This window comes from Salvelinus sp. IW2-2015, linkage group LG21 (assembly GCF_002910315.2).
Source record: "Salvelinus sp. IW2-2015 linkage group LG21, ASM291031v2, whole genome shotgun sequence".
In the NCBI taxonomy this organism is placed as follows: domain Eukaryota; kingdom Metazoa; phylum Chordata; class Actinopteri; order Salmoniformes; family Salmonidae; genus Salvelinus; species Salvelinus sp. IW2-2015.
In genome coordinates this window covers 2,325,167-2,350,614 of record NC_036861.1, presented here as the reverse complement: position 1 = coordinate 2,350,614, position 25,448 = coordinate 2,325,167, and the positions used below count along the sequence as shown (strand labels likewise).

The following is a 25,448-nucleotide window of genomic DNA, read 5'->3' as shown; positions in this document are numbered from 1 at the left end:
GACTTTTGTGCATCTAGACCAGTCTTTTCAATACGATGTCCGTATTCTGATACTGTAGCAGAAGTCACATGTAAGTATCAAGTGTAGACACCAGGTCGTGTCTAYACTTGACACCTACATGCAACTTATGGTTTCAGCAGGGGTTTGGGGTCACTTAGAAATGTCATTGTTTTGTAAAAAGAAAATCACTTTTTTTTGTCCATTAAAATAACATCAAATTGATCAGAAATACAGTGTAGACATTGTTAATGTTGTAAATGACTATTGTAGCTGGAAACGGCTGATTGTTTTTATGGAATATCTACATAGGTGTACAGAGGCCCATTATCAGCAACCATCACTCTTGTGTTCCAATGGTACGTTGTGCTAGCTAATCCAAGTGTATCATTTAAAAAGGCTAATTGATCATTAGAAAACCCTTTTGCAATTATGTTAGCACAGCTGAAAACTGTTGTGCCGATTAAAGAAGCAATACAACTTTCTTTAGACTAGTTGAGTATCTGTAGCATCAGCATTTTGGGGTTTGATTACAGGCTCAAAATGGCCAGAAACAAAGAACTTTCTTCTGAAACTCGTCAGTCTATTCTTGTTCTGAGAAATGAAGGCTATTCCATGCGAGAAATTACCAAGAAACTTAAGAAACAGACGCCTCACAAGTCCTCAACTGGCAGCTTCATTAAATAGTACCCGCAAAACACCAGTCTCAAAGTCAACAGTGAAGAGGCGACTCCGGGATACTGGCCTTCTAGGCAGAGTTGCAAAGAAAAAGCCATATCTCAGACTGGCCAATAAAAATAAAATATTAAGATGGGCACAAGAACAGACACTGGACAGAGGAACTCTGCCTAGAACGCCAGAATCGCCTCTTCACTGTTGACTTTGAGACTGGCGTCCCCCTTCACTTCTAAAACCAAAGTTGCGGCCCTGGCTCTCAGAATATGAAGATTTCATAGGGGTCTAGACGCAGCGAAGTGGCTTTGTGCTGATTGTGTTCAGATCTTGCTGATCACTTCAGGACGTGGTCAGGAATGCATTGCGGACTTCTCCTCAGTCCGGATGCAATCAGGCTACCGAAAGCGCATACAGGTGGCGACGTTATAAGCACTCCTCCCACAAGTCTCCATAAAACTTGTGTTTTGGGACCGACTGGCACCATTTCATTATAACTTGAGGAAATTCGTTCCTAGCATGTGAGGAACGTGATTGCTGGCCTCATAAATGCTAACTATGTTCAGAATACTAAACCTGCATGAATCTGATGCAGAACCTCTAATACTAAGCTAGGTAGCTAACGCTGCAAGCTGTCATTTTCAGAACATGCTGTGAGCGTGACAGAAGCATATAGCCCAATAATTGCTTTTATCATAACCAAACACATGACCTTATTCTTAATTTGAAAGAAGTAACTATAAAACGATTGTTTACCTCCTGTCTGCAACCTCACCCGCGCTCTTCGTCTTAGGCCTGAAAGAGGGTTCCATCTCATTATGTTCGCAGTCATTTCAGATTTTGAGGCGTCAAACAAGTTCCACGTACGCTACCAAAGACTGACAGAGTGTTTGACTTGAAATACAATTGCATAAAAATGTATATATTAGCTAGCACAAAAGTAACGATCTAGCTAGCCAAAGACAAAAAGTATTTTATTTTTCTGCTGTACCCGCTTCTGTAGATTTTTCACCTTCTTATGATTAAAATTCCAATACTGCCGCCAACAGGACGGAGTGTGAAGCATAGTTTAGAGCATCAGCACGACTTCCACACTGAAGTAACTTTTTGAGAAAAAGAAATAAAATAACTCTTTATTTGTATATATACACAGTGAAAGAGGATCCAGAGAAATGGGTTARGAGTTTTTCCTGACCAAATGACCAGCCTAGGAAAATCTCCAGGACCTAATTAAAGCGAAAAGCCTATATAGGCAATCATTTTTGCTAGTCAGATCACGTTGTCAAGAAAATCCCCTGACCGTACCCATGCTACTACAGATTAATCCAATCTGAAAAAAAATCTTCACTATGTAGCCTTAAAGGATGTGGCTCAAAGATTACAAATCTATAAATGGTTGATAGGTAACAATGTAAGCCAACTGATGTCCATAGGGTCTGGATGGGTCAGCAGCMGGTTCTATTCTAGTGGGAGGAGCTCATGATGCCAAAGTGAAGATCTGCAGAAAAGAGAAAGAGTTCAGACGAATTACTTGCTATGACAGAAAAACAATCATGCATTCTTGATTTGATAAGAGAATCATTGCATAACTGACCCAAATCAAATATTCCAGGGTCATTAACTTAACAACTCAACTTTACAAATTTCACCAAAGTGGAGTAAACACACCAGAATACAGATTCTTTGATGAAATAAATGGAGTATTTCTACTGCTTTTACTTACAACAAACTGCCTTTGAGTTTATGTTGGTGTTTGTTGCGTCGATTTCCGCTTCATCTTCAGGTTGAACTCTTCAAGCTGAGAAAGGGTAWACACTCRCATGTCAAYAAAAATWWKRMYKRAWKGKKRAWWAWMWYSKTWRKWAARARRMMMMARSMAWWAWKRMMAAASTGAGAACAGCATAGAAGTAAGCMAAGGTCTWTCATACCAAYGATAATACTGTACTTCCAGAAGTAATTACACAAACCTTCTTCTTTAGTTTCCCCTTAATCRCTTCTTCAGGCATTGTTTTTTTCTCCCCTTCAACATYGCTCTCTGCCTCCGCTTCAGAGAGGGCCCTGGGATACTTTGCAGCCAACTGAGCGGCCACTTTCGCYGCAGCTCTTGCAATCAGTCCATCTCTCTTCCCTTGGAGATCTCGATATATTCTCCTCTTTCTCAGAACCTCTTTCCTGTATTTATTACACCTTTCTTCAAACGCCTGCCTGTTTCTCGTGACTCTTGACCGTCTCATGCGGCGCTTGCTGCCCTTGGGCACCACCGTCTTAACGTAATGCAGACAGCGGGGGGRTGACGGCTCCTTCAGTTGTTGGRCCTTGCTCAAGGAGATGGGGCCTGGGGTCAACACTTTCAGTGCTGGCGTCAGTACAGCCGTGCTTGTGAACTTGAGTTCGCTATYGGGCTGGGTAGATGTGACCTGGGGRTTGCTAGCAGKCTGGATGTATGTAAGCTGGCGGGTGCTAGCGGGCTTGGTAGATGTGACCTGGGGGTTGCTAGYGGRCTGRATGTATGYAMGCTGSCGGGTCCCACCAGGCTGGRTAGATTTGACCTGGGGGTTGCTAGCTGGCTGRATGTATGTRAGCTGGCGGGTGCTAGCGGGCTTGCTGTTTGGGAGTTGGAGGTTCATGAGCTGGAGCAGGTTGCCAGTGGACTTGGTGTTTAGCTGCTGGAGGGTGCCAGTGGGCTGGTTGTATGGGAGTGGGATATATGCTAACTGGTGGTTACTGGCAGGCTGAGTAGATGAGAGCTGGAGGTTTCTAGAAGCCTGTGTGTATGCGTATGTCTGGCTTAAGGCTGCTGTGCTATTAGAGTAATGTGGTGGGGCTGGGGGTAGGTGGATACCCAGGGGGGGGTATGGGAAGGGAGCATGGTACTAGGGGGCATAATACCAGGGGCATAATACCAGGGGGCATAATACCAGGGGCATAAAGCAGGGGCATAAGCCAGGGGGCATAAGGCCAGGGGGCATGGTACCAGGGGCATAAGCCAGGGGGCATGGTCCAGGAGGCATAAAGCCAGGGGGCATGTACCAGGGGGCTATGTACCAGGAGGCATGTACCAGGAGGCATAAAGCCAGGGGCATGTTACCAGGGGGGCATGTTACCAGGGGCATAAGGCCAGGGGGCATGGTACTAGGAGGCATGAGGCAGGGGCATGGCCAGGGGCATGGACCGGGGCATGCCAGGGGGCATAGGCCAGGGGCATAAGGCCAGGGATGCCAGGGGGATAACCCCAACCTGGAGGGAAGGCATTGGCGTAGGGGCTGCTGGTATACAGAGAGAACTGGGTGGTGGAGAAGGTTGCCATCATGATGCATAGGAGGGTGAGAAAGAGGATATAGGGTCCTTAGAGTATGTGTTGAGCTCAGCAGAGCTTTCCTTGGACTTGTCCCTATACCAATCATGTCACTTTCTTTGGCCCAGTCCCTGGTACTACAGCGCCTGTCCCTGTCTCTGTCCCTGTTACTGAGCGCCTGTCCTGGCTCGTCCCTGTTACTAGAGCGCCTGTCCCTGTCCCGCCCTGTTACTAGAGCGCCTGTCCCTGTCCCTCGGTACTAGAGCGCCTGTCCTGTCTCTGGTACTAGAGTGCCTTCCTGGTACTAGAGCGCCTGTCCCTGGTACTAGAGCGCCTGTCCCTGGTACTAGAGCGCCTGTCCCGGTACTAGAGCGCCTGTCCTCGTCTCTGTCCCTGGTACTAGAGCGCCTGGCCTCGTCTCTGTCCCTGTACTAGAGCGCCTGTCCTCGTCTCTGTCCCTGGTACTAGAGCGCCTCGTCCTGTCTGTCTGTCCCTGGTACTAGAGCGCCTGTCCTCGTCTCTGTCCCTGGTACTAGAGCGCCTGTCCTCGTCTCTGTCATGGACGTAGAGCGTCTGTCCTCGTCTCTGTCCCTGGTACTAGAGCCCCTGTCACTGGTACCAGAGGGCCTGTCTCTCTCACTGTCCCTGGTATCAGAGTGCCTATCTCTCTCGCTGTCCCTGGTTCTAGAGCGCCTGTCCCTGTTGCTGTCCCTGGTACTAGAGCGTCTGTCCCTGTTGCTGTCCCTGGTACCCGAGTGCCTGTCCCTGTCTCTGGAACCAGAGTGTCTGTCTCTGTCCCTGGTACTAGAGTGCCTGTCCCTRGGACCAGAGCGCCTGTCCCTGGTATTAGAACGCCTGTCCCGGTCTCTCTCAGATTTGTCCCCGTCTCTCTCTCGGTCTCTCTCAGAACTGGCCCAGTCTCTGTCCCGGTCTCTTTCTCCATTTCTCTTAGATCCGTCCCCCTCTGTGTCCTCGTCTCGTTCTCTGTCCCAGTCTCTAGTACTAGAGTGCCTGTCTGACGTCAAGGGACTCCTCTCCTGGTCTCTCTTCATTCCGTATAGCTTCTCCTTGGTCCGGTCTGACAGTCGGCCCAACTCCTCCACCCCCAGGTCTAGCCCGATGGACTCCAGCAGGCTCTGGAGCTGGCCATGTGGGAGATCCGGCCTCCTTTCTCCACGAATGTGTGAGTGACTGTTGTCTTGTGGCAGAGCTCTACTCTGGGGCCCCAAGCAATCCTGAGAGTTCTGAGCTGGGGCCTCCTTATACTCACTCCTGTAGGCAGTCTTGGGATGGCCCTCCTGAATAGGGGGTAACTCATTCACGTTGTTGACAATCTTTGAGAGCTTGTTGATGTCCACCCCTTTGTTGAGGACACTGAGGAAGCGCTGGAAGCCTGTGGCTGCTGTGTCCTGCTCCTGTGTCCTGAATGAGTAAATGGTGGATTCGTGTTGTTTATCCTCAGGGACCTAACAGGAGACATGAGAGAATATCAATGGATAACCATCCACTAAGACAGCTGCTTGCTTTATAGCTTAAAAATGGATGAAGGTTGACATGATTCATACCAGTTATATGGTCAAGTTCTGCAAAGAAGGACATAGGCAAAGTACAGTTGGCCCAGAACCGAGTAGAATGTCTGGCCCTTAAATGTACACGGAGGGCTAACATCTGCAACATGTATGTCAGTCTCTCCTGGCTCAAAGTAGTCTGTCTATCAAGAATTTTGACAGTAACCCTCAAAAAAGTAATTCATATTAACGCTTTTAATTTCCATAGGTAAGCTAAGTGTTTGTTTCTTGGGCTTCGGGAATGTGAATGAAAAAGTGTCTCGGGCCTTCAAAAAAATAAATCACTGATTGAGGGGATATCGGTGAACAAATGCCGTGGTTAAGGCTACGACGGCGCCAGTGCAACGAGTGGAGCTTACTCAGGGGTTCAATAGCTCATATCAGACCGAGAACCTAATGCGTCAAAGTTAGTTCCTTATGAGTTTTAGTTTAGAAAACGATCTCTCCGCAGAAGCGACTGTTACACGATTGTAAACACAGCTTGATTGCCATAGCAACATCCGGGAAACTGGGCAGAAGTGAGTTGTGCTTCAAATACAGCAGTTCTGCAACACCTTTAATTGGGCCTCTCATTCTCCTTCAACACGTTATGGAAAGAAATGAATGTATTGGAAGCTCTGGGGACAGGTCGTCCTGGATACTGGACAGACAAAAAAAGCGGTTTGCGATTTCGTTCATACTGGTGAACCGGTGCGTGAGTTGTGTGGTTGCATATATCAACAGTCCCTTATCTCAGGTATATCTTGGCATGCATTATTCAAGAATACATTTACAAATCAAATCAATTTTTATTTGTCACATACACATGGTTAGCAGATGTTAATGCGAGTATAGCGAAATGCTTGCGCTTCTAGTTTTTGTGCAGCGCAATGGACATAGGCCTATAATGAAACATCCCAGGAAAGACTGTCTGGGTTGGCAATACTCCGTATAGAAAACAGTCGGGTCCGCAACCTGGACTTACAGGCCGTTGTGAAAAGATTTGCACAAAAAAAATTGAGGACTTCAGGAGACTCTCTCAAGTTAGATTTAATTTACCTTGAATATTGCAGCCCATTTGTGTAGGCTATTAGCCAGACAAAACCCGCTGAGTTCAACAATAAATAGTGGCTGATTTTACCCTCAAGCCAAGTACCTTTTCCTCTGTTTTTTTATTTTATTTAACTAGGCAAGTCAGTTAACAACAAATTCTTACTCACAATGACGGCCTAGGAACAGATTTTTACCTTGTCAGCTCGGGGATTCGACCAAGCAACCGATTACGAGTCCAACGCTCTAACCACTAGGCTACCTGCTACCTTTATAAAAAATCAGCTAAATAGCAGCTAAATACAGAACATGGCTATAGATAGTACACTGAATAATGAAAGAATCCCTAGTAAACTAGTGTTTTGAGGGTGGACCTACTTATTTGGCACTAATAGACTGGTTTTACTCACAACAACGTTCCATCTAAGCTAGGCGAGAGCACGAGGACGGCTCATGACATGCAGTTTCAGGTAGCCTATACAGGACAGTTGTATATTATTTAAAAAAAATAGGCTAGGCTTAGGCTTAACATGAGAAAATGACTACCAACTACGCCTACCAATAAACATTTATCCATTTGCCACAGCAAAGCTATAGATGCCCTCGCAATTTCAGCACCATGGACAGCCATCGTTTATTTTAGGGGGGGGGGGGGTCAAAGAAACTGTGTTACACCGGGGGTATTGAGGTATTGAAAGTATCAAACTATCTGTCCAATAAGTTAACACACAGCTCAGACACCCATACATACTCCACAAGACATGCTAGTATGCTACCAGGATTCTCTTCACAGTCCCCAGATCCAGAACAGAGGCTAGGAAATGCACAGTACTATACAGAGCCATGACTACATGGAAATCTCTCCCAAAATGTAACGTAGTAGTGGAGCAATGTATATTTGTATGTACAATTGTGATGTAGTGGTGGGAATCTGCATTTGTATGATGCACAATGTTTTGCATGATGTGATGTTTTGTGTGTTCCCCCAGGAAGAGTAGCTGCTGCCTTGACAACAGCTAACGGGGTGCCTAATAAAATACTAAACTGGGGTTTGTAGTAGTAGATAGTAAGTGAGAGGGTTAGCTGTGCGTGAGTTTTGTGTGTCGGGAATTCAACCCTACACTCAATTTCTGGTCTGTATTTCGACTGCCAACGCATGGAAGAGAAGAATCCACTTGGCAAACCACACTATTTTCCTAACTTACAAAATGTATAATATATGCATCGTCAAAATAAAACCTGAAGTTTGGTAATTGAGAGAATTTGTAAGGAATGCTTGGATGTGGATGCATGTGGTAGGTCAGACAGTTTAGTTGGTCGTCATACCCGTTACATTGAATTAAACTTGTAAAAACATGATATAAAAGAAATCCAGTCCACGTATTTTAGAAGCAGATCAGAGTTTCCTAGCAACTAGCTAGCTTACGTCAGATTAGCTAACGTTAGCTAATGACATTTTCAGAGCAGGCTGGCTATTTAAACATAAATATGCCAGTCAGGAAGGTACCGGCAAATAAATTAAATCACCAAATGTAAATAGTCACATTGCCAATACTTCTAGAAATGCATGTGCAAGAACAGACAAAACTGATTATTTACCTTCTCGCCTTTCCTCCTGGTAGCATCGCGCAGGTCTTCATCATTATATGTTGTGTGTCGTCTCATTCTGGATTTTGACGGTTCAGATATTTGATCGCCCTACCACTGAGCTCTTTGACTTGAAAACCAAATTGTAGTATTATAGTGTAGAAATAAAAAGGTTTAGAAACTATGGTTTTACAGCTAGTTAGCTTTTCCAGTCATACCTCTCCAGCGGGGTTGGGAGAAAGCGGATGTTTCCGGTTTTCACGGATACAGTATTTTCAACCTAACTTCCGTTTCCACTGAAAAACGGATGTGGGGACTCCGTAAGGTCAGAGAGCAAGAGGCAAAGCGTGAGGTTTTACTCCGCCCAAACTCTAGCCATTAAAATAAACCCAGGAAAAGAGGCATTTTTGTATTGAGGTCAATGAGAGTGTGTCGAATTTGGTCAACAAAAAATGTAATTGCTAATTTGTTACATCAGGCTTATTTGATCGAATATAAGTTCCGTAGTGGCTAGGTTGATACGAATGCACTGATTTAAGTGGATGCACGTGGCATTTCGGCAATTTAAAAAAAAGAAAGACTTTATATTGGAGTTGGGCCATGGAGATAGAGGACACATCATGGATATAACTTGTCTTAGCATGGACATTGAAATTGAGGGCTTCCACTATTTTAAAGTAGTCAACTGGGTGGGTATTCCTATGAGTTGGAAGAAATCAGACAATGAAAAAGAAAATGTACTGATACAATAATAGCTCCGATAGAAAGATGAGTCTTCTTTCAATCTCTACGGCTGTTGTTCAAACGCGTATCTGCCCTCTCATTGGACGAATGGTCCCACCTGATCTCGCCTCCTCCAACCTGGCTTCAATCTATGAGGACATGTAATTTCAATTTCCACTGTTAGATCGGTCACTCAAATCTTGTCAATATAATAGACAATCTTTGGTTAGGTTACTTCCGAAGTTATTACCTAGTTAGGATATTTTATAGGATTGGAAATGCAACACGTCCTGTTGGTGGCAGGATTTAGAATTTCCCCAACTTTAACAAAACTGTACAACATTTGTTTAATTCTTTACTAAATACGTCAGTACATACTGAATTGAATACACCAGTGTTTGTTTTAAACTACAGTGTTAATAAATACAGGACACATCAGCAGACAGAGCTAAGATTTTATTAGTTCATTCTCATGGGGGCAGTCAGTCAACTAACCCCCATTCACTTGTAACAATGAATAGCACGTTTTACAAATGGCGTACTTACAGTAGGTGTTAAATGTGAAACAGATCTGCACAGTCACAGACATACAGTACCAGTCAAAAGTTTGGACACACCAACTCATTCCAGGGCTTTTCTTTATTTTTACTATTTTCCACATTGTAGGATAATAGTGAAGACATCCAAACTATGAAATAACACATTTGGAATCATGTAGTAACCAAAAATGTGTTAAACAAATCAAAATATATTTTATATTTGAGATTCTTCAAAGTAGCTACACTTTGCACACTCTTGGCATTCTCTCAACCAGCTTCATGGGGTAGTCACCTGGAATGCATTTCAATTAACAGGTGTGCCTTGTTAAAAGTTAATTTATGGAATTTCTTTCCTTCTTAATGCATTTGAGTCAATCGGTTGTGTTGTGACAAGGTTGGGGTGGTATACAGAAGATAGCCCTGAAGAAGCCCAAGTCCATATTATGGCAAGAACAGCTCACATAAGCAAAGAGAAAATGACAGTCCATCATTACTGGTCAGTCCATCCGGAGCATTTCAAGAACTTTGAACGTTTCTTCAAGTGCAGTCGCAAAAACCATCAAGCGCTGTGATGAAACTGGCTCTCATGAGGACCACCACAGGATAGGAAGACCCACAGTTACCTCTGCTACAGAGGATAAGTTCATTAGAGTTAATTGCACCTCAGATTGCAGCCCAAATTAACGCTTCAGAGAATTCAAGTAAGACACTCAAGATCTCAACATCACCTGTTCAGAGGAGACAGCGTGAATCAGGCCCTCATGGTCAAATTGCTGCAAAGAAACCACTACTAAAGGACACCAATAAGAAGAGACTTGCTTGGGTCAAGAAACATGATTAATTTTACATTAGATGATGAGTCCAAATTTGAGATTTTTGGTTCCAACCGCTGTGTCTTTGTGAGACGCAGAGTGGGTGAACGGATGATCTCTGCATGTGTAGTTCCCACTGTGTAGCATGGAGGAGGAGGTGTGATGGTGCTTTGCTGGTGACACTAAGTGATTTATTTAGAATTCAAGGAACACTTAACCAGCATGGCTACCACTGTACTCTGCAGCGATACGCCATCCCATCTGGTTTGCGCTTAGCGGGACTCTGTTTATCAACAGGACAATGACCCAACACACCCCCAGGCTGTATAAGGGTTATTTGACCAAGAAGGAGAGTGATGGAGTGCTGGAGTGCTGCATCAGATGACCTGGCCTCCACAATCCCCCGATCTCATGAGTTGGACCGCAGAGTAAAGGAAAAGCAGCCAACAAGTGCAAGGCACTCCTTCAAGACCGTTGGAAAAGCATTCCAGGTGAGGCTGGTTGAGAGAATGCCAAGAGTGTGCAAAGCTGTCATCAAGGAAAAGGATGGCTACTTTGAAGAATATCAAATGTATTTTGATTGGTTTAAACTTTTTTGGTTACTACATGACTCCATATGTGTTTCATAGTTTGGACATCTTCACTATTATTCTACAATGTAGAAAATAGTAAAATAAGAAAAACACTTGAATGAGTAGGTGTGTCCAAACTTTTGACTGGTACTGTACACTCCTGTAGTGGTCTATCACATACTCACTAATGTGGGGCGAGCATTGCTCCCGAAAGTGATACAAATGATAATGATGCTCCAATCCCATGGAACGTTAAGACATTTATATTCTGTGTCAATGATGGATGGAATGGCATCAAGGGGGTTCGTATGCATGAGACGGGAGGGAACCAATCTAACAGGAGCACAGGACGTAACAGTCCCAGGGCCATCTCCTGCCGAACTGCAAGCACTATCGATCTCCACATGAGGGCGCTGTAACAGAGAGAAATTGGAGGCAGCATTGGCGTAATGAGAAGGTCACTGTACTTCTGAAACAGAGACACACTACTACACACACACACACACACACACACACACACGGTTCTTACCTCCTCACTGGTAGAACTTCAGCTCCGTGTCCACACAGTCAAAGAACAGGTCCCCCAGTTCCTCTTCTGCTGGTGATTCTCCACTGAGCAGGGCTGATATGTCCGTCAGACACTGGCCCTCCAACATCCTCAACGTCTCAGTCAGAGCATTCCCTGCGTCCTGAGGGACAGAAACACACACATGCAAAAATACACACATTGATGCCCCCCCACACACAAGCACGTGCACAAGCAGAGAAGACCTGACAAACAGCAATTTGTGAAGTTTATAGGAAATTATGAAAGTTCATAGTCGGTGACGTACGTCACATAACATCCATCAGTCCATACCCACACTCATCAATGTAAATATATATATATATATATATAAACACGATGAAAGTGTTGTCTATTACATTCGGCCATGGCATATTCTACCCATATTTGATTCTAACCCCTCTTACACGTACCGGGTTGGTCTCCATAGTCTGCAGGGCCCCCTCATGGGCCTTGTACAGGTCGTGCCTGCGGTCCACTTGGCTCTGGAAGCGCGGCTGCTTCCTGACTGGGTCGTCTGGGCCGTACTGTGGGGAGATCACCCTCGACACTGGGGTCACAGACTCAGAGAAGATAAAAGGCTTGAAAACAGACCTGGCAGGACGGAGGACAGCCCGGTAGGAGGAGGGGAGGTGGTAAGGACCAAATGAAACACACAGACACAGAGAAACTCCTATCAGGACGCAGTTTTGCCAAAGGGGGAAATTATGAAGATGAAAAAGAGCAATACAGAGATAAAAGGCAAAGAGCGTATCTGAGTCTGAATCTTAAGAAGCACTTCCAGATAGCCTGAGGGGTTCCTGGGCCTGGTTCCAAACCAATCCCTTTCCACCTCTCCTACACCCTTGTTGAGTCCCTCTTGCAAATCTGAAAGGACTGGAAAGGTATCAGCAAAATAGTAACATTACCACATAGCAATCTGGTAAGCTAGGAGGAGTTTCCTAAACATTTGTCACACACTTATCCAGCTCATTTAGATTAAACACAAGGAGCAGACAACAATGGGGTTAGGGTCATAGTGATTTGTTTGGGACCAGGCCGGTGAGGTGACGCACCTGGAGGGGTCGGGGGTGGCAGTGAGGAAGTGGATGCAGGGCAGGCTGGGGTCGCGGGGCAGGATGGACACCATGCTGCCAGTGGTGCGGAACCCCCCAGAGTCCATGCAGATCCCACTGGGCTTGTCCCTCAGGATGGACATCATCACCTCGGCCGTCACAGAACCTGGGGAACCCAGAAAATGTATCGTCTAAGTAGGTTATTAGTCGTCTATTTTTATTGGAAAGCCGACCGGAGAGGAAATGGCAGGAGACATTAAATGGCAGGAGACAGGAAATGGCAGGAGACAGGAAATTACATAGCTAGTTACATGTAACGTACTTTCTATGGTAAGAGGGGATACCAGGCCTTTATTACATGTAATAAAAATAGCTGTATAAGCAATACGACAACCGAACCACCCATGTATAGTGTTGTTAATAGAGTCTGCTTTAACATCATTTCGGGAGTTTTTACAGTTATAAGAAATTGAATTAGATTAGAAAAGAATAGAAAGAATAGTCTCCCTCACCATCATGCTGTTGGAGGAGCTGTGTGCCCCCACTGTAGCGCTTCTTGGCCAGTTCCATCCTGGCGGGGGGGTTTTCAGACATTGACACCTCGTTGAAGCAGAACTCTCCCTCGCCGCTCCACCAACCCTGGGCCTGGGCCACACTCCGCAGCTCTGGGTGCTCCGCCGAGATATCCGTCCCGATGGTCAGCGCATTGGAGATGTTCTTCACCCCCTCTGTGGGAAGCAAAGACAGGTGGGGGGTGCATAGTTGATGCTGCTGGTATAAGTTGCTCAGATATGCACAGTTCTAGATCAGCTTACCCTCCCACTATCCTAACACAACCATAAGGGTAAAACCACAAAACTAATCTCCGTGGGCAGATTTTGCGAGACTGAAATATCTGCAGAGACTGAATGGGATGTGTGAGATAAGGAGCAGCATTAGGTCCGGTTTGGGTTTTCGTCACTGGTCCTGGTGCTTAAACTGCTTTGGTCGCACGTGTGCCACACAATCGGAAGGGGGGGGGGGGTTTGGCTGAGATTTCTTTATGTGAGGGTGGAGACTTCATATTTGCCACTCTCAACTTCTAACACGGACTGTATGAACAAGAAATTAATCACTCAGCTGACCAAGTTCCGTGAGATTTACTCCTTAACAGAGATTACACCGAAACGAACCTGTTCAAAACTTCTTGTCCACACTACAGCTCCAGTGACGTTAGAGCAATTTCCGCACCATGTAACTTCCTGTCCCCCCCCCCCCCCCAACAGCCACCCTCAGTCCCCCCCCACAATCCATTCACACTACAGCTCCCACGGTGTTACAGCAGTTCCTCACCATGTACTTCCTGCCACCTCAGTCCCGCACCCAACATCCATTCACACTACAGCTCCCACGGTGTTACAGCAGTTTCCTCACCATGTAACTTCCTGTGCCACCCTCGTCCCCCCCCCTCAACATCCATCACACTACAGCTCCCACGGTGTTACAGCAGTTCCTCACCTGTGACTTTCTGTGCCACCCAGGCTTGCCGCGGTTCTCCAGGACCCAGGCCTCGTTGCGGTCCACCAGGAGGAAGGAGTTGTGGTAGCTGAAGGGCGCCGGGTCCTCCCTGCATGGCCCCCCCTGGCCGTGCTGCTCCAGCAGACCAGTGATCACACTCACCGCCCCCCAGGCACTGTCCGCACGCTCAAGCCCCAAGCTGTCAAGCAATAGAATAGAGTAGTAGTAGAGTAGAGTAGAGCAGTAGAGTAGAGCAGTAGAGTGGAGTAGAGTAGAATAAAGTAGAGTAGAGTAGAATAGAGTAGAATACCGGTAGAATAGAACAGTGTTTCCCAACCCTGGTCCTCGAGTACCCCCAACAGTACACATGTTTTGTTGTAGCTCTTGACAAACACACCTCATTCAGCTCATTGAGGGCTTGATGATTAGTTGACAAGTTGAATCAGGTGTGCTTGTCCAGGGTTACAATAAAAATGTGTACTGTTGGTGGTACTCGAGGACCAGGGTTGGGAAACTGGAATAGAATAGTGGTAGAATAGAATAGATCATGAGTAGAATAGAATCAAATAGTACATTCTGTCTTATATTATTCCACGGACACCACACATACACGCAGCTGCGAGGCTGGTAGCAGCATAGGGTCAGCCACAGAGCAGCATAGGGTCAGCCACAGAGCAGCATAGGGTCAGCCACAGAGCAGCAACCCCTGGAGTAGGTTAGTCCTGCTGCTGCTATATCACTGCAGTCAGTGGTACAACAGGACCAACCTGCGGCTGCCATTGCAAACTGCTAACTGTTACATTGATTTGTTCAGCATTACACTTGAATAGGCTCCATGGTGCGTGAGCGTTACAAAATCCTTTAAAATGTTATGCTTATGACAATGTAAAGGCAGCTTTATGACATAAGTGAAAACACACTTGGGCCGGATTCAATCAAAACTCCCATAGAAATGTTTTGGCAGTTGGCCTATCTTTGTTTACACGACTAGTCCCTACGCACACATGTAAGTATTAACCTGTGATGAAGGAAGTCTACCTAGTACATTTACAGTAGCCCATCTGCTACTGCCTAGCCCTATTTTGCTTTTCTGACTACGGGCTGAAATACTTGCACATCTCCAGTTAGGATACCTACTATTCAACAAATTTACCAATGACATTAATGCATTGATTATTCACACCAAACTTTGAGTGATGTGATTCTGAAGTTAGTGAATTGATTCTTAAAGGGCAGCGCTTCTCTATCGTTCCTGGTCCTGGGATCCAATGTTGTCTGAAATAGACCGGCCAGTCATTCAATCAGACCGCTCGGTCAGGAACCTGACCCAACAGCCAGCCCAGCCAGCTCAACTCGTCTTTCTATCTTTCGGACCAGGTGGTGATTCAGAAGTTAGGATTCACTTGGCCCCAAAACAACACTACTGTTTGGTATGCTGGCCTACGGTTAGCCGTGCTTACCGGACCAGGTCCATTCCTAGCAGGGCTTCCCCTGGATCGATAGCTTCGCGGGTCCACACAGCCTCGTTCCCGATGCAGACCCCCTTGTCGTTGGCCCCCATCTCGGCCCCCCACAGCCAGGAAGGCCGGCTGAGGACCACAGCATGGGTGTGTTCTGCTTGGGGGATCTGAATGTACGTGCACTGCAGGAGGAGAGATGGAGATTTACATTGTTGTTCAATTCTCTTTTAATGTAATTGTAACATACATTTTACTGGCAAACCATACCAACATATACTCGGCCAATACCTCAAACCTGTCGTATAAACCGTTGGTAACATAAAGGCGTGAAAATACATATAAATGATAGTCTATCATTCAAACTTTAAACTTAGTGAATAGTAAATTAGAACATGTTGATTGTGTATACCAAGGAGGGGTATTTTAGAGGTTTGATAATCCTTCTCCGTTATATTGCCCAGACTGACTGCTCACCAGTGAAAACAACTCTAATCCAATTAGTGATGTTGTTCACAGTGCAAAACACCTGTTGTGACCATTTTTAACATAAATGCCTACACTCTGACTACAGGCCTACATACAATGTTCAGAGGGCAGATGGTTAAAGAACTCAAATCCATGCTTCATCCAGGTTTAATCTCATTGAGATCAAATCTCTTTTTCAAGAGAGCCCCGATCCAAGATGGCAGCAGGATTGTAATTTGCAGCAGGGTCAATCTATGGGGAGAAGTGAAGCTAGGCCTAGTTTACCTCCAGCATGGTCCCAGATGGGTGACTGGTTGCYGGGTAGTAAAGAACCTCCTGGACCTCATCTCTAGGACGGTCTGAGTTCTTCCCAAAGATCACGTGATCATCTTGTGAGCCAGGGGGCAAGGACACAAAGCAGTCACACGAGAGGGGTGGCTCAGGCTCTGCCATCCTGCATGAACAAACAAACAAAGGACAAACAAACACCATAACAAATATAATACCAGGAAATAAACTGCTATCATATCAGAGGTCAGGAGTTTTTCCTGGTCAGGACAAATTATCAGGAAAAAAATCCTAGCCTTAGTCATACATCGGTAAAATCAGGAACACTCATAGTTATGTTGGTCAATAAAAAAAATGTTTTTATCTTTATTTAACTAGGCAAGTCAGTTAAGAACAAATTCTTATTTTCAATGACGGCCTAGGAACAGTGGGTTAACTGCCTGTTTAAGCAAACTCAAAAATATACACATACTGTATATCACTGTCACTATCAGTTAGTCATGTTTTTACCATTTCTATTTCATTTCACACTATGCCTATTGTATATAGCCTAAGAAGCCTATAGAATGGGCACACATATAGAATGGGCACACGTGACATAAGGCATCCATCCCCTATACAGTATATTAGGGGAAGTCTCAGGTATAATATGTTCTTCCTGTCAACTAGTGCATTGCCCATCCCTTCTCAAACAGAGCGATAAGGAGGCTGTCTTGTGCACTGCACTTCTCGGTAATCTTTACAAATCCGAATGGTCCTTGCCGTCTCCTTCTTCTTATCAACATGGCTATTTAGTAACGCTAAAATGCGGAAACATTTTAAACAATGTGATTGAAGTCTTGTGGAGACGTGATAGCCTAAAATGGGCTTTAGTCACATGTTTATTTAAGATAGGGCCTATATAAACGGTAWCGTTAGCGATGTGCCCTTGCTGTCACTTCCCGGTTTCAGGAGATATCACGCTAAAATGCACAAATAAACGACTGTCATTTCATCTCAATCCAAGGGTTGGCTGTCGTTATAATCTGTTGAGTAATAGGGCTACTGTAGCTACTGATATGTTGCAAATTCCTACAGGAAAAATGTTACCTTTTTAATCGCAAAACCAGACGTGGTAGCTACGAGAAGGCAGATTGTAGTTGAGCTACTGTACCACGTGATCGTATCCAAAGGTTGTATTTAAAGGTCTAGTCTCGTTGATTACTTGTTGCAAATACATAACTGAAAAACAAGTGTATAGCCCTATTCAACAATTAGCCAACAAATGTTGCTGTAACAAGCGCACAATGAGATTGTTCCAAATAAAGTAATTGGGAACATTTCCGCATGATTCAAGAATACATCATCACAACTTTTTAGATTTGGGCCCTCTATATTCTATTATCAAATATATAATTTAATTGCTCAAAAAGAGCATATCCATCCCATCCATGGMATGTAGGCTACACTATAATGATTAATAACCAGTATGTTTTTATTCTCAGTGCACTAATAGCCTGGTCCCAGATCGGTTTGTGCTAACATGTCAAATCATTAGATGCGCCTGCTGAAAGCAAGAACAACTTCGAAAACCCGACATACTTATTACTCTCCTTCTGCTGCCACCTGTAGCCCAAAACTGTAAAAGCAACCAACACCAAAACAACTTTAAAACGTGCAGGCTTGCTGTCTTCAGGTTGTATGATCAATCATTTTTGATACTACTTATAGCTTACCTTTCACACGACAAACACTTTTGCATATATCCCAATGCATTTTAATGGCCATAGGTTTAAATGGAGAGGACAGGTAAAAAATGGAGCCACTACTCCTCCAGAACCGTTAAAGCTAAAAACTCAATTCAATCTTTAAAACGTGCAGACCGGTTTAGAATGGTGTGCTTGTATACAGCTTTTTGATACTATGTATACCTTTTGAAAAAAACTGTTTGAAATGTGCATACATTTCCATAGATTTAAAGGCAAAATGTGGATTTGCCACCTGCTCTTGAACTGTCCCAGCTACAAACCCCAATCCAAAGTTGACATGTGCAGACTGAATCAACTTAGATTGCTTTAACACAGTTTGTTGCTACCATTCATACTTCATAAACTATAGCTTTTTATATTCCATTTTAAAGGCAGAATGCAGGTTTCAACATTCTAAACTGCCACAAAACATTCAGAATGTTCAAACTAAAGACCTTAGAGAGCTTAAAAACACATAATATGGCTAATGATGCTATAGTACTCACTCTATCTTACTGTACTAGCCCCCTATAACCAACTATAATAACTCCAAACCAACAAACCACCCCAAAATAGGTAACTATAACTAAACCATAGCCTATGAAAACCCTATTACTACCAATACTACTTCTACCATTACTACACCTGTTGCTACCACTACCACTATACTACTATTTCACAACCATAAATACTTCAAGACTTTCAAGCACACACATTTACTTCAGGAAATGTCATTTTCTAATTAATAAAAGTTATCCTGCAAGTAAGATTTGAAAACTTATGTATGAAGAACTTTCAAATTTGAGAGTAAACTCTCAAAAGGCTTTGTGTTACTTTGTAAGAGAAACAACCAATTGAAAAGCAGCCTTTCTGGAAATGTGGACATAACCTCAGTGGCCTCAATAGGCCTCTATAGCATGTTGCTGGGTCAGGGATTTGAACAATGGAGCTAGCGATTCTTTGGGTTTGGTCAGGTATAAAAGAAAGGGTTAATCCAGGTAGGAAGTCAGTTCAGGAGCAGCAACCAGCAGCACAGTTAGCAAACATGTCCACCACCAACATGAACAGGGGCAAGGTAAGCACTGGGAAGGTTTTGAAAATACATACCAACATTTTTCTAGATTGGTATACAAAAGGGATCTAGCGCTCTAGCACCACAAACTAAAACATGAACGTTTGACTCATCCCAATATCCTGGTTKCCATTGTGACTGAATAGTAGACTATCCCAAATTTCTCTAAAATGTTTCTTTCATACAATTATTTAATTCATAATCAGATCATCTTCTACGAGGACAGGMACTTCCAGGGTCGTTCATATGAGTGCAGCAGTGACTGCAGTGACATGAGCTCCTACCTGAGCAGGTGCCACTCCTGCAGGGTTGAGAGTGGCTGTTGGATGCTGTACAACCGCAACAACTACATGGGAAACCAGTACTTCATGAGGAGGGGCGAGTACCCTGACTACATGCAGCACTTTGGAATGAGTGACTGCATCAAGTCCTGCCGCATGATCGCCATGGTAGGTCGAAAATATCTCATCTTAAAATAGTCACCTCTTGTCATTGACGGTAAAACATATTTATAATGTTCACTCTCTCATATTAAGCAATGTTCTAAATAATTATCTCATCTATGAAACCTGTACTTTTATCCTAACAGCACAGAGGAAACTACAGGATGAGGATCTACGACAGAGAGAACTTTGGAGGTCAGATGCACGAGATGATGGACGACTGTGACAACATCATGGATCATTACCGCATGTCCAAATGCCAGTCCTGCAACGTGATGGAAGGCCACTGGCTGATGTAYGAGCAGCCCCACTTCAGAGGCAGGATGATGTACATGAGGCCTGGAGAGTACAGCAACTTCAGCATGGGCATGGGAATGGGAGCCATGGGCGGCATGAGTGGTATGAGGTTCATGAGCATGAGGCGTATCATGGACTCCTGGTACTAAATACCCGTAGCAAGTAAAGCCATTGAATAAAATAATTCACAAACCTATTAAATCTTTCCCTTTTTATGTGTGACAAAAAAATATGCCTGCTGATTTGTTGTCCTCACACCTGCATCCCTTGTCATATACAGTCCCTTACATATGTATTTGGACAGTGAAGCTAAGAATTACAATTTTGAGTATTTTGGATTTGAGATCAAATGTTTCATATGATGCGACAGGACATAATGCCAACTTTTATTTGATGGTATTTTCATTTAGCGCAGGAAGATTCGCAGCAACAACAGAGTGATCAAATTAAGATATGACATATCTATGCATCTAGTTGTCACTCATTGTGGTGCAAAACATGCACCAGGCCTTCTATACAAATTGTTTCAGTGCTATAACTCTCAATGTTACATCACAGTTGGTGGTCTTGTAGCTGGACTAGACTGTCAGCCTCAGGACACTGACCCTGTCTGTGAGTTTACTTGTTTTGACAATGATACTCCATGGAAGTAGCTTGGCGATACAAAACAAAACGATATAAACCAGCCAAACAGCATTTCTGAAATTGCTGTCAAAATTAAGTTTAGGACATTGTTATTACATTCTGTAACTAATATGTTTGGCACCAGTAAAGGGKTTGAGTCCATTCCAAGTCTACAAGTCTACAAGTCTCTTCATGCTTTGATCAATTGCTAATGGATTTCCCTTATAGGGTGCCTAATAGGGTGTCGTCCACACATACGAAAGGATACTTAGGAAGTGAAGTATAAACACAAACACCTTTAACCTTCGGGTTTTTGGCTTGTGATTCCAGTTGTCGGTGAACACTTGGCCATATCAGTGCTCAGCTATGCCCAGCTTTGTTTGGGTGTTGAGTGTCTAGGAAAAAGGATGTCAAAGCACTAAGGTGGTGAGAGGTGTTTCCTTGTGGCACTGTGCAGCACACTTGGAATGTATGTAGAGGTGGAGGTGGAGGCAGCAGGCTCGGATTCTTTCAGGTAGACAGCCTGCTATCTGACCGGCTCGACTACCCCCCCCCCCACCCCACCCCGCGTTCTTTCATTCTCATGAACCATGCTGACAACCTCTGCACATCCTGTCTGTGCTACACAAACACTAAACTAAAAGCCTGAAAAGTAACACCCACCTCTGGCAACAGACAGCCAACACCCAGTTAACACCGCAGACTGACACACACACACGCACACGCACACACACCAAACACACACACACACAACACACACACACCCACACACACACAACACACACAACACACAACACACCACACACACACACACACACACACACACACACCCACACACACCACACAGAAACACACACAGTCAGACACACACTTACGACTCACTATACCACACACAGACTAAACAAACAGACACACTTTAATACAAACAAAACACATGGGCGTACACCCCCCCCCCCCCCCCCCAAGTCACTCTCAAACAAACACCGGTTGCTGACGTCACAGCATATTTACGTAAGTTAACATTACATCTCTATATTTAGTTGCATTAATGATCAAATCAAATCAAATCAAGTTTATTTTATATAGCCCTTCGTACATCAGCTAAATATCTCGAAGTGCTGTACAGAAACCAGCCTAAAACCCCAAACAGCAAGCAATGCAGTGTAGAAGCACACTGGCTAGGAAAAACTCCCTAGAAAGGCCAAAACCTAGGAAGAACCCTAGAGAGGAACCAGGCTATGAGGGGTGGCGAGTCCTCTTCTGGCTGTGCGGGTGAGAATTATAACAGAACATGGCCAAGATGTTCAATGTTCATAAATGACCAGCATGGTCAAATAATAATAATCACAGTGTTATCGAGGGTGTAGCAAGTCAGCACCTCAGGAGTAAATGTCAGTTGGCTTTTCATAGCCGATCATTAAGAGTATCTCTACCGCTCCTGCGGTCTCTAGAGAGTTGAAAACAGCAGGTCTGGGACAGTAGCACGTCGTGGACAGGTCAGGGTTCCATAGCCGCAGGCAGAACAGTTGAAACTGAACAGCAGCAAGGCCAGGTGGACTGGGACAGGCAAGGAGTCATCATGCCCGGTAGCCTGACGCATGGTCTAGGGGTCAGGTCCTCCGAGAGAGAGAAAGAAAGAGAGAAGGAGAGAATTAGAGAGAGCATACTTAAATTCACACAGGACACCGGATAAGAAGGAGAAGTACTCCAGATATAACCAATGCCCGTAGCCCCTCCGACACAAACATGGCAGCATAAATACTGGAGGCTGAGACAGGAGGGGTCAGGAGACACTGTGGCCCCATCCGATGATACCCCCCGGGCAGGGCCAAACCAGGAAGGATATAACCCCACCCACTTTGCCAAAGCACAGCCCCCCACCACTAGAGGGATAGCTTCAACCACCGAACTTACAATCCTTGAGACAAGGCGAGTATGATGAACAAAATGGTATTGTAATCTAAATGTAGATTTTCTGATTTATCCAAATGAATAAAGTGAAGGCTATCATTTAATTTTATTTCATCAACAAAGGTGGGTGCCCTCCAAATGTTTAGCTTATGTGACACAAGGCTCTTCCATAAGCTGTCTATACAGGTAATACATTTTTATAACTCATTATGACCAAATTCTTATTTACAAGGGCTCTGGCATGTGGCGATGTGAACACACTGCCACTCCTGTAATGGGCGTGAGGCTTATTCTCTCATAGACACGCAGGCACTGCGACATGGGCCCTATGCCCAGCCCCAGAAAGGACTACCATCTCCCACCTGAACCAAGAGGCCAGGGCCCGGAAGATGAGGGGTGTTCTGGCACGGAAACAGCTGGTGGAGCGGAGGGACATTAATCTGGAGGGGAAGACAGGATGGCAGGGATGAGAGGTTGGATAATAAAGCCTGGTATTAAGGGCGAGGGGAAGAGGGCCGTGTGTGTGTGTGTGTGTGTGTGTGTGTGTGTGTTGTGTGTGGTGTGTGTGTGTGTGTGTGTGTGTGTGTGTGTGTGTGTGTGTGTGTGTGTGTGGTGTGTGTGTGTGTGTGTGTGTGTGGTGTTGTCTGTTCACACTCTTCTGTACTGTTTTATACGACCTAAGACAGGGCAATCAACTCTGACAGCATTTTCTACTAAAGTACCTCTGATTCTCACTTTCTCACAATTCGGAAGAATTCATGATCTAGCTGATTTAGAGCTAGAATGTTATGGCTCTGCTTCCTGGCATGATGATTCTGTGATGATTCTTTCTGATTTACGCAGCTGTCGCACACAGGAATATGAGATTCAAAGTCTTTATCTMCAACTGAGATACTTTGGAATGGTGGAATTTGGTTCAAATAGAATGGAGCTCGCCGTACTCTGAGGCCAATTTAAGTTCTGGTTTAAAAGGAACTTAAGTGGAGGAGGAGGAGGGGAAGCAGGGCGGCATCAGTCTCTCAGACAGTAATGGCGGCGCCACTGCTGTTTAACAATCAAAGATGGGAGGCGGGGGCTACTGAGGAAGTCTCTCCCCAAAAATACAGGTGTTTGGTACAATCAAAGTAGCAGCTTGCAGAAATGACTGGGTTTGAAGTTGAAAGGGGAGGCAGAGAGCGAGGGAGAGGGGGCTGCTGTGGTGAGTGAGTGTCTAGGTGTGTTTGCATGGAGAAGGGAAGAAAAAAAACGTGACTCAGTCAGACTCAGAACCCCTGGCAGCCGGTACCTCCTCTTATGGGATTTTGAATAGTAAACAAGGATATAGGAAGTCTACCACTGTACACTTACTGTTTACTCTAGTTGACTTTTTTTCCACCCTCAGAGGGGAAATGAGGCTTTACCTGGCCAATCCCTCTGGAGGCTCCAACGGTGATATTAGGCTTTAGCTGAGACACCATTGTAGTGGGACACACATAAAACATGCTTTATGGTTGGTTAGTCAATGTTAGGCGACTTACAACAGGTCTCCCTTGCAAATTAGATTTTTGTCTCTATGAGACAAATCTGTACAAATTAAAGTTAAATAAGCTATAGACTTAGACGAAAATAAATTAGTACACCATAGACATGAACACATCAACTATGTGTACGATTATGATAATAATTTTCTTCTTTTATCTTAAAAAAAATAATTTTTCATCCATCTAGAAGCCTCTTAATGATACTGGATGACGAAAGCAAGCGTGGAACAGAAAACTACAAAAGATAAGTTCCTTGAATTGTTTATCTTTGGATACTTCAATGAAACAGCTTCAATCCAAGGAGAATGGCCAACAATGTGACAAAATGTACTTTGTTCACTATCCGTGATAGATGATTCATTTCATAGGGATTTGTGGGATTTTTCTGCTGCATTCGACGAGAGAGATTCAGCTATACAGAATGTGCCTCAGGACTAGAGCGCTATATAAACCTCGGAGAGTGTGAATGGATTTATATGAGTTTACACATCGGGTGGATGAGGTCTATAGTGGGTCCTTGGCACCCGGGTTATAGCTGAAGGATTTAAGGTCCAAAATGATGGTGTGTCCTGTCCTGAAATGGAGTCTGTGAGACAGTGTACTGTCAGTACATACGATATACTATATATTTACAGTATATGACCAAGCATCTCCAACCAACTGCTAGAGGTTCAACTCCAGCTGTGAACAGTGTATAGGCCTACTAGCAGCTCTACGCCTGGAAGAGAGCGGACCTAATTTTAGGTAAACCACCTTTGACATCTGAACAGACTACAGTTTAAGTACAAGCCCTATCAAATGGTCTTTGACGTCAGTTTAAGGGGTTGAAGGTGAAATCCACGAACATACACAGACAATTTAGAAACACACACAACCTTATGAAAGACGCTTAAAAGAATGCAGCCACTGACAGAAAAGGGGGCAACATGCCATCTAAACAGATTCAAAACCTTAAGAGAATTTGTAAGCCCCTTGTAATTGATCTTAAATGCACTGTAATTAAATGTTATTAAACAGTCTCTTTTGGAGTTGGAAGAATTTTATTCACAAGGAAATATGTCTGACTATTGAAAGACATTGGTAAACATCATTTAGGCATTGTGTGTGGTCCCCAATTCAGCAACTTGATCCCTCTCTGTGTACATGCGTATCCAGATTAATTTCACTAGTGAGAACGCACACAAGATCAATCCCCTATTGAAAGGAATTCTTTCTGTGTGAACTTTTCAATACAGGTTTGGAAAGCTAATAAGTAATGAAGAAAAGCCTACATCCCTTATCGAGGAAGCACTTGTATAGCACAGTGCATGTAGGCTACAGTTTTCTGTTGTAATACACAGTCAGTCTGTTTTATTGAAACACGCTACGCACATACAGTGCCTTCAGAAAGTATTCACACCCCTTGACTCTCTCCACATTTTGTTGTGTTACAGCCTGAATTTAAAATGGATTAAATTGAGATTTTGTGTCTCACTGTGTGCAATAATAGTGTTTAACATGATATTTGAATGACTACCTCATCTCTGTACCCCACACATACAATTATCTGTAAGGTCCCTCAGTCGAGCAGTGAATTTCAAACACAGATTCAACCACAAAGACCAGGGAGGTGTTCCATTGCCTCACAAAGAAGGGCACTTATTGGTAGAAAATAAAATAAATCAGACATATCCCTTTGAGCACGGTGAAGTTATTCATTACACTTCATTACACTAACTCAGTTGCAGGAG

General features: G+C 44.3%; 4 protein-coding genes across 8 annotated transcripts in view; 1 reads left to right on the top strand and 3 right to left on the bottom strand.

Annotated features, from left to right (window-relative positions):
• LOC111982420 (zinc finger protein 318) overlaps nucleotides 1–3,586 on the bottom strand; it is a 30,994-nt gene extending 27,408 nt beyond the window's left edge. Inside the window, exons 1-3 of one of the 2 annotated variants that reach the window (XM_024013987.2) lie at nucleotides 2,637–3,586; nucleotides 2,393–2,467; nucleotides 1,426–2,167 (exon numbers count right to left, since the gene is read on the bottom strand). Coding sequence is in view for 1 of the 2 variants with exons in the window: in XM_070433811.1 (XP_070289912.1) it covers nucleotides 2,411–2,467; nucleotides 2,637–3,296 (717 nt within the window). In the remaining variant the exon portion in view is untranslated. The remainder of the gene's footprint in view (nucleotides 1–1,425; nucleotides 2,168–2,392; nucleotides 2,468–2,636) is intronic. The other variant, XM_070433811.1, reaches the window with a different exon arrangement.
• A 287-nt stretch (nucleotides 3,587–3,873) lies between these two features.
• Nucleotides 3,874–8,414, bottom strand: LOC111982418 (probable splicing factor, arginine/serine-rich 7). 4 transcript variants are annotated; one of them, XR_011473768.1, is made up of 3 exons: nucleotides 8,161–8,414; nucleotides 4,270–5,430; nucleotides 3,874–4,223 (listed from the first exon to the last, which is right to left on the bottom strand). XR_011473768.1 is itself a non-coding variant. In XM_070433810.1 (3 exons), exons 1-2 carry the CDS (start codon nucleotides 8,224–8,226, stop codon nucleotides 4,429–4,431), a joined length of 1,068 nt encoding a protein of 355 aa, XP_070289911.1. In that variant the 5' UTR covers nucleotides 8,227–8,414; the 3' UTR covers nucleotides 4,230–4,372; nucleotides 4,405–4,428. The 4 variants fall into 4 exon arrangements, 2 of the variants coding, with proteins under 2 accessions (XP_070289911.1, XP_070289910.1); XR_011473767.1 differs by having other exon boundaries at nucleotides 3,874–4,210; nucleotides 4,278–5,430; XM_070433810.1 differs by lacking the exon at nucleotides 3,874–4,223 and having other exon boundaries at nucleotides 4,230–4,372; nucleotides 4,405–5,430.
• Nucleotides 8,415–9,312: 898 nt separating this feature from the next.
• On the bottom strand, nucleotides 9,313–17,317 carry scrn2 (secernin 2). The gene is given in 10 exon segments (XM_024014019.3): nucleotides 9,313–11,207; nucleotides 11,324–11,483; nucleotides 11,773–11,953; nucleotides 12,415–12,580; nucleotides 12,927–13,142; nucleotides 13,912–13,935; nucleotides 13,938–14,110; nucleotides 15,372–15,553; nucleotides 16,122–16,290; nucleotides 17,214–17,317. Coding segments are annotated over 8 exon segments (1,266 nt in total). The 5' UTR covers nucleotide 16,290; nucleotides 17,214–17,317; the 3' UTR covers nucleotides 9,313–11,207; nucleotides 11,324–11,327.
• Nucleotides 17,318–18,826: 1,509 nt separating this feature from the next.
• On the top strand, nucleotides 18,827–19,864 carry LOC111982406 (gamma-crystallin M2-like). The gene is made up of 3 exons (XM_024013975.2): nucleotides 18,827–18,926; nucleotides 19,130–19,372; nucleotides 19,513–19,864. Exons 1-3 carry the CDS (start codon nucleotides 18,897–18,899, stop codon nucleotides 19,810–19,812), a joined length of 573 nt encoding a protein of 190 aa, XP_023869743.1. The 5' UTR covers nucleotides 18,827–18,896; the 3' UTR covers nucleotides 19,813–19,864.
• Nucleotides 19,865–25,448: the final 5,584 nt, after the last annotated feature.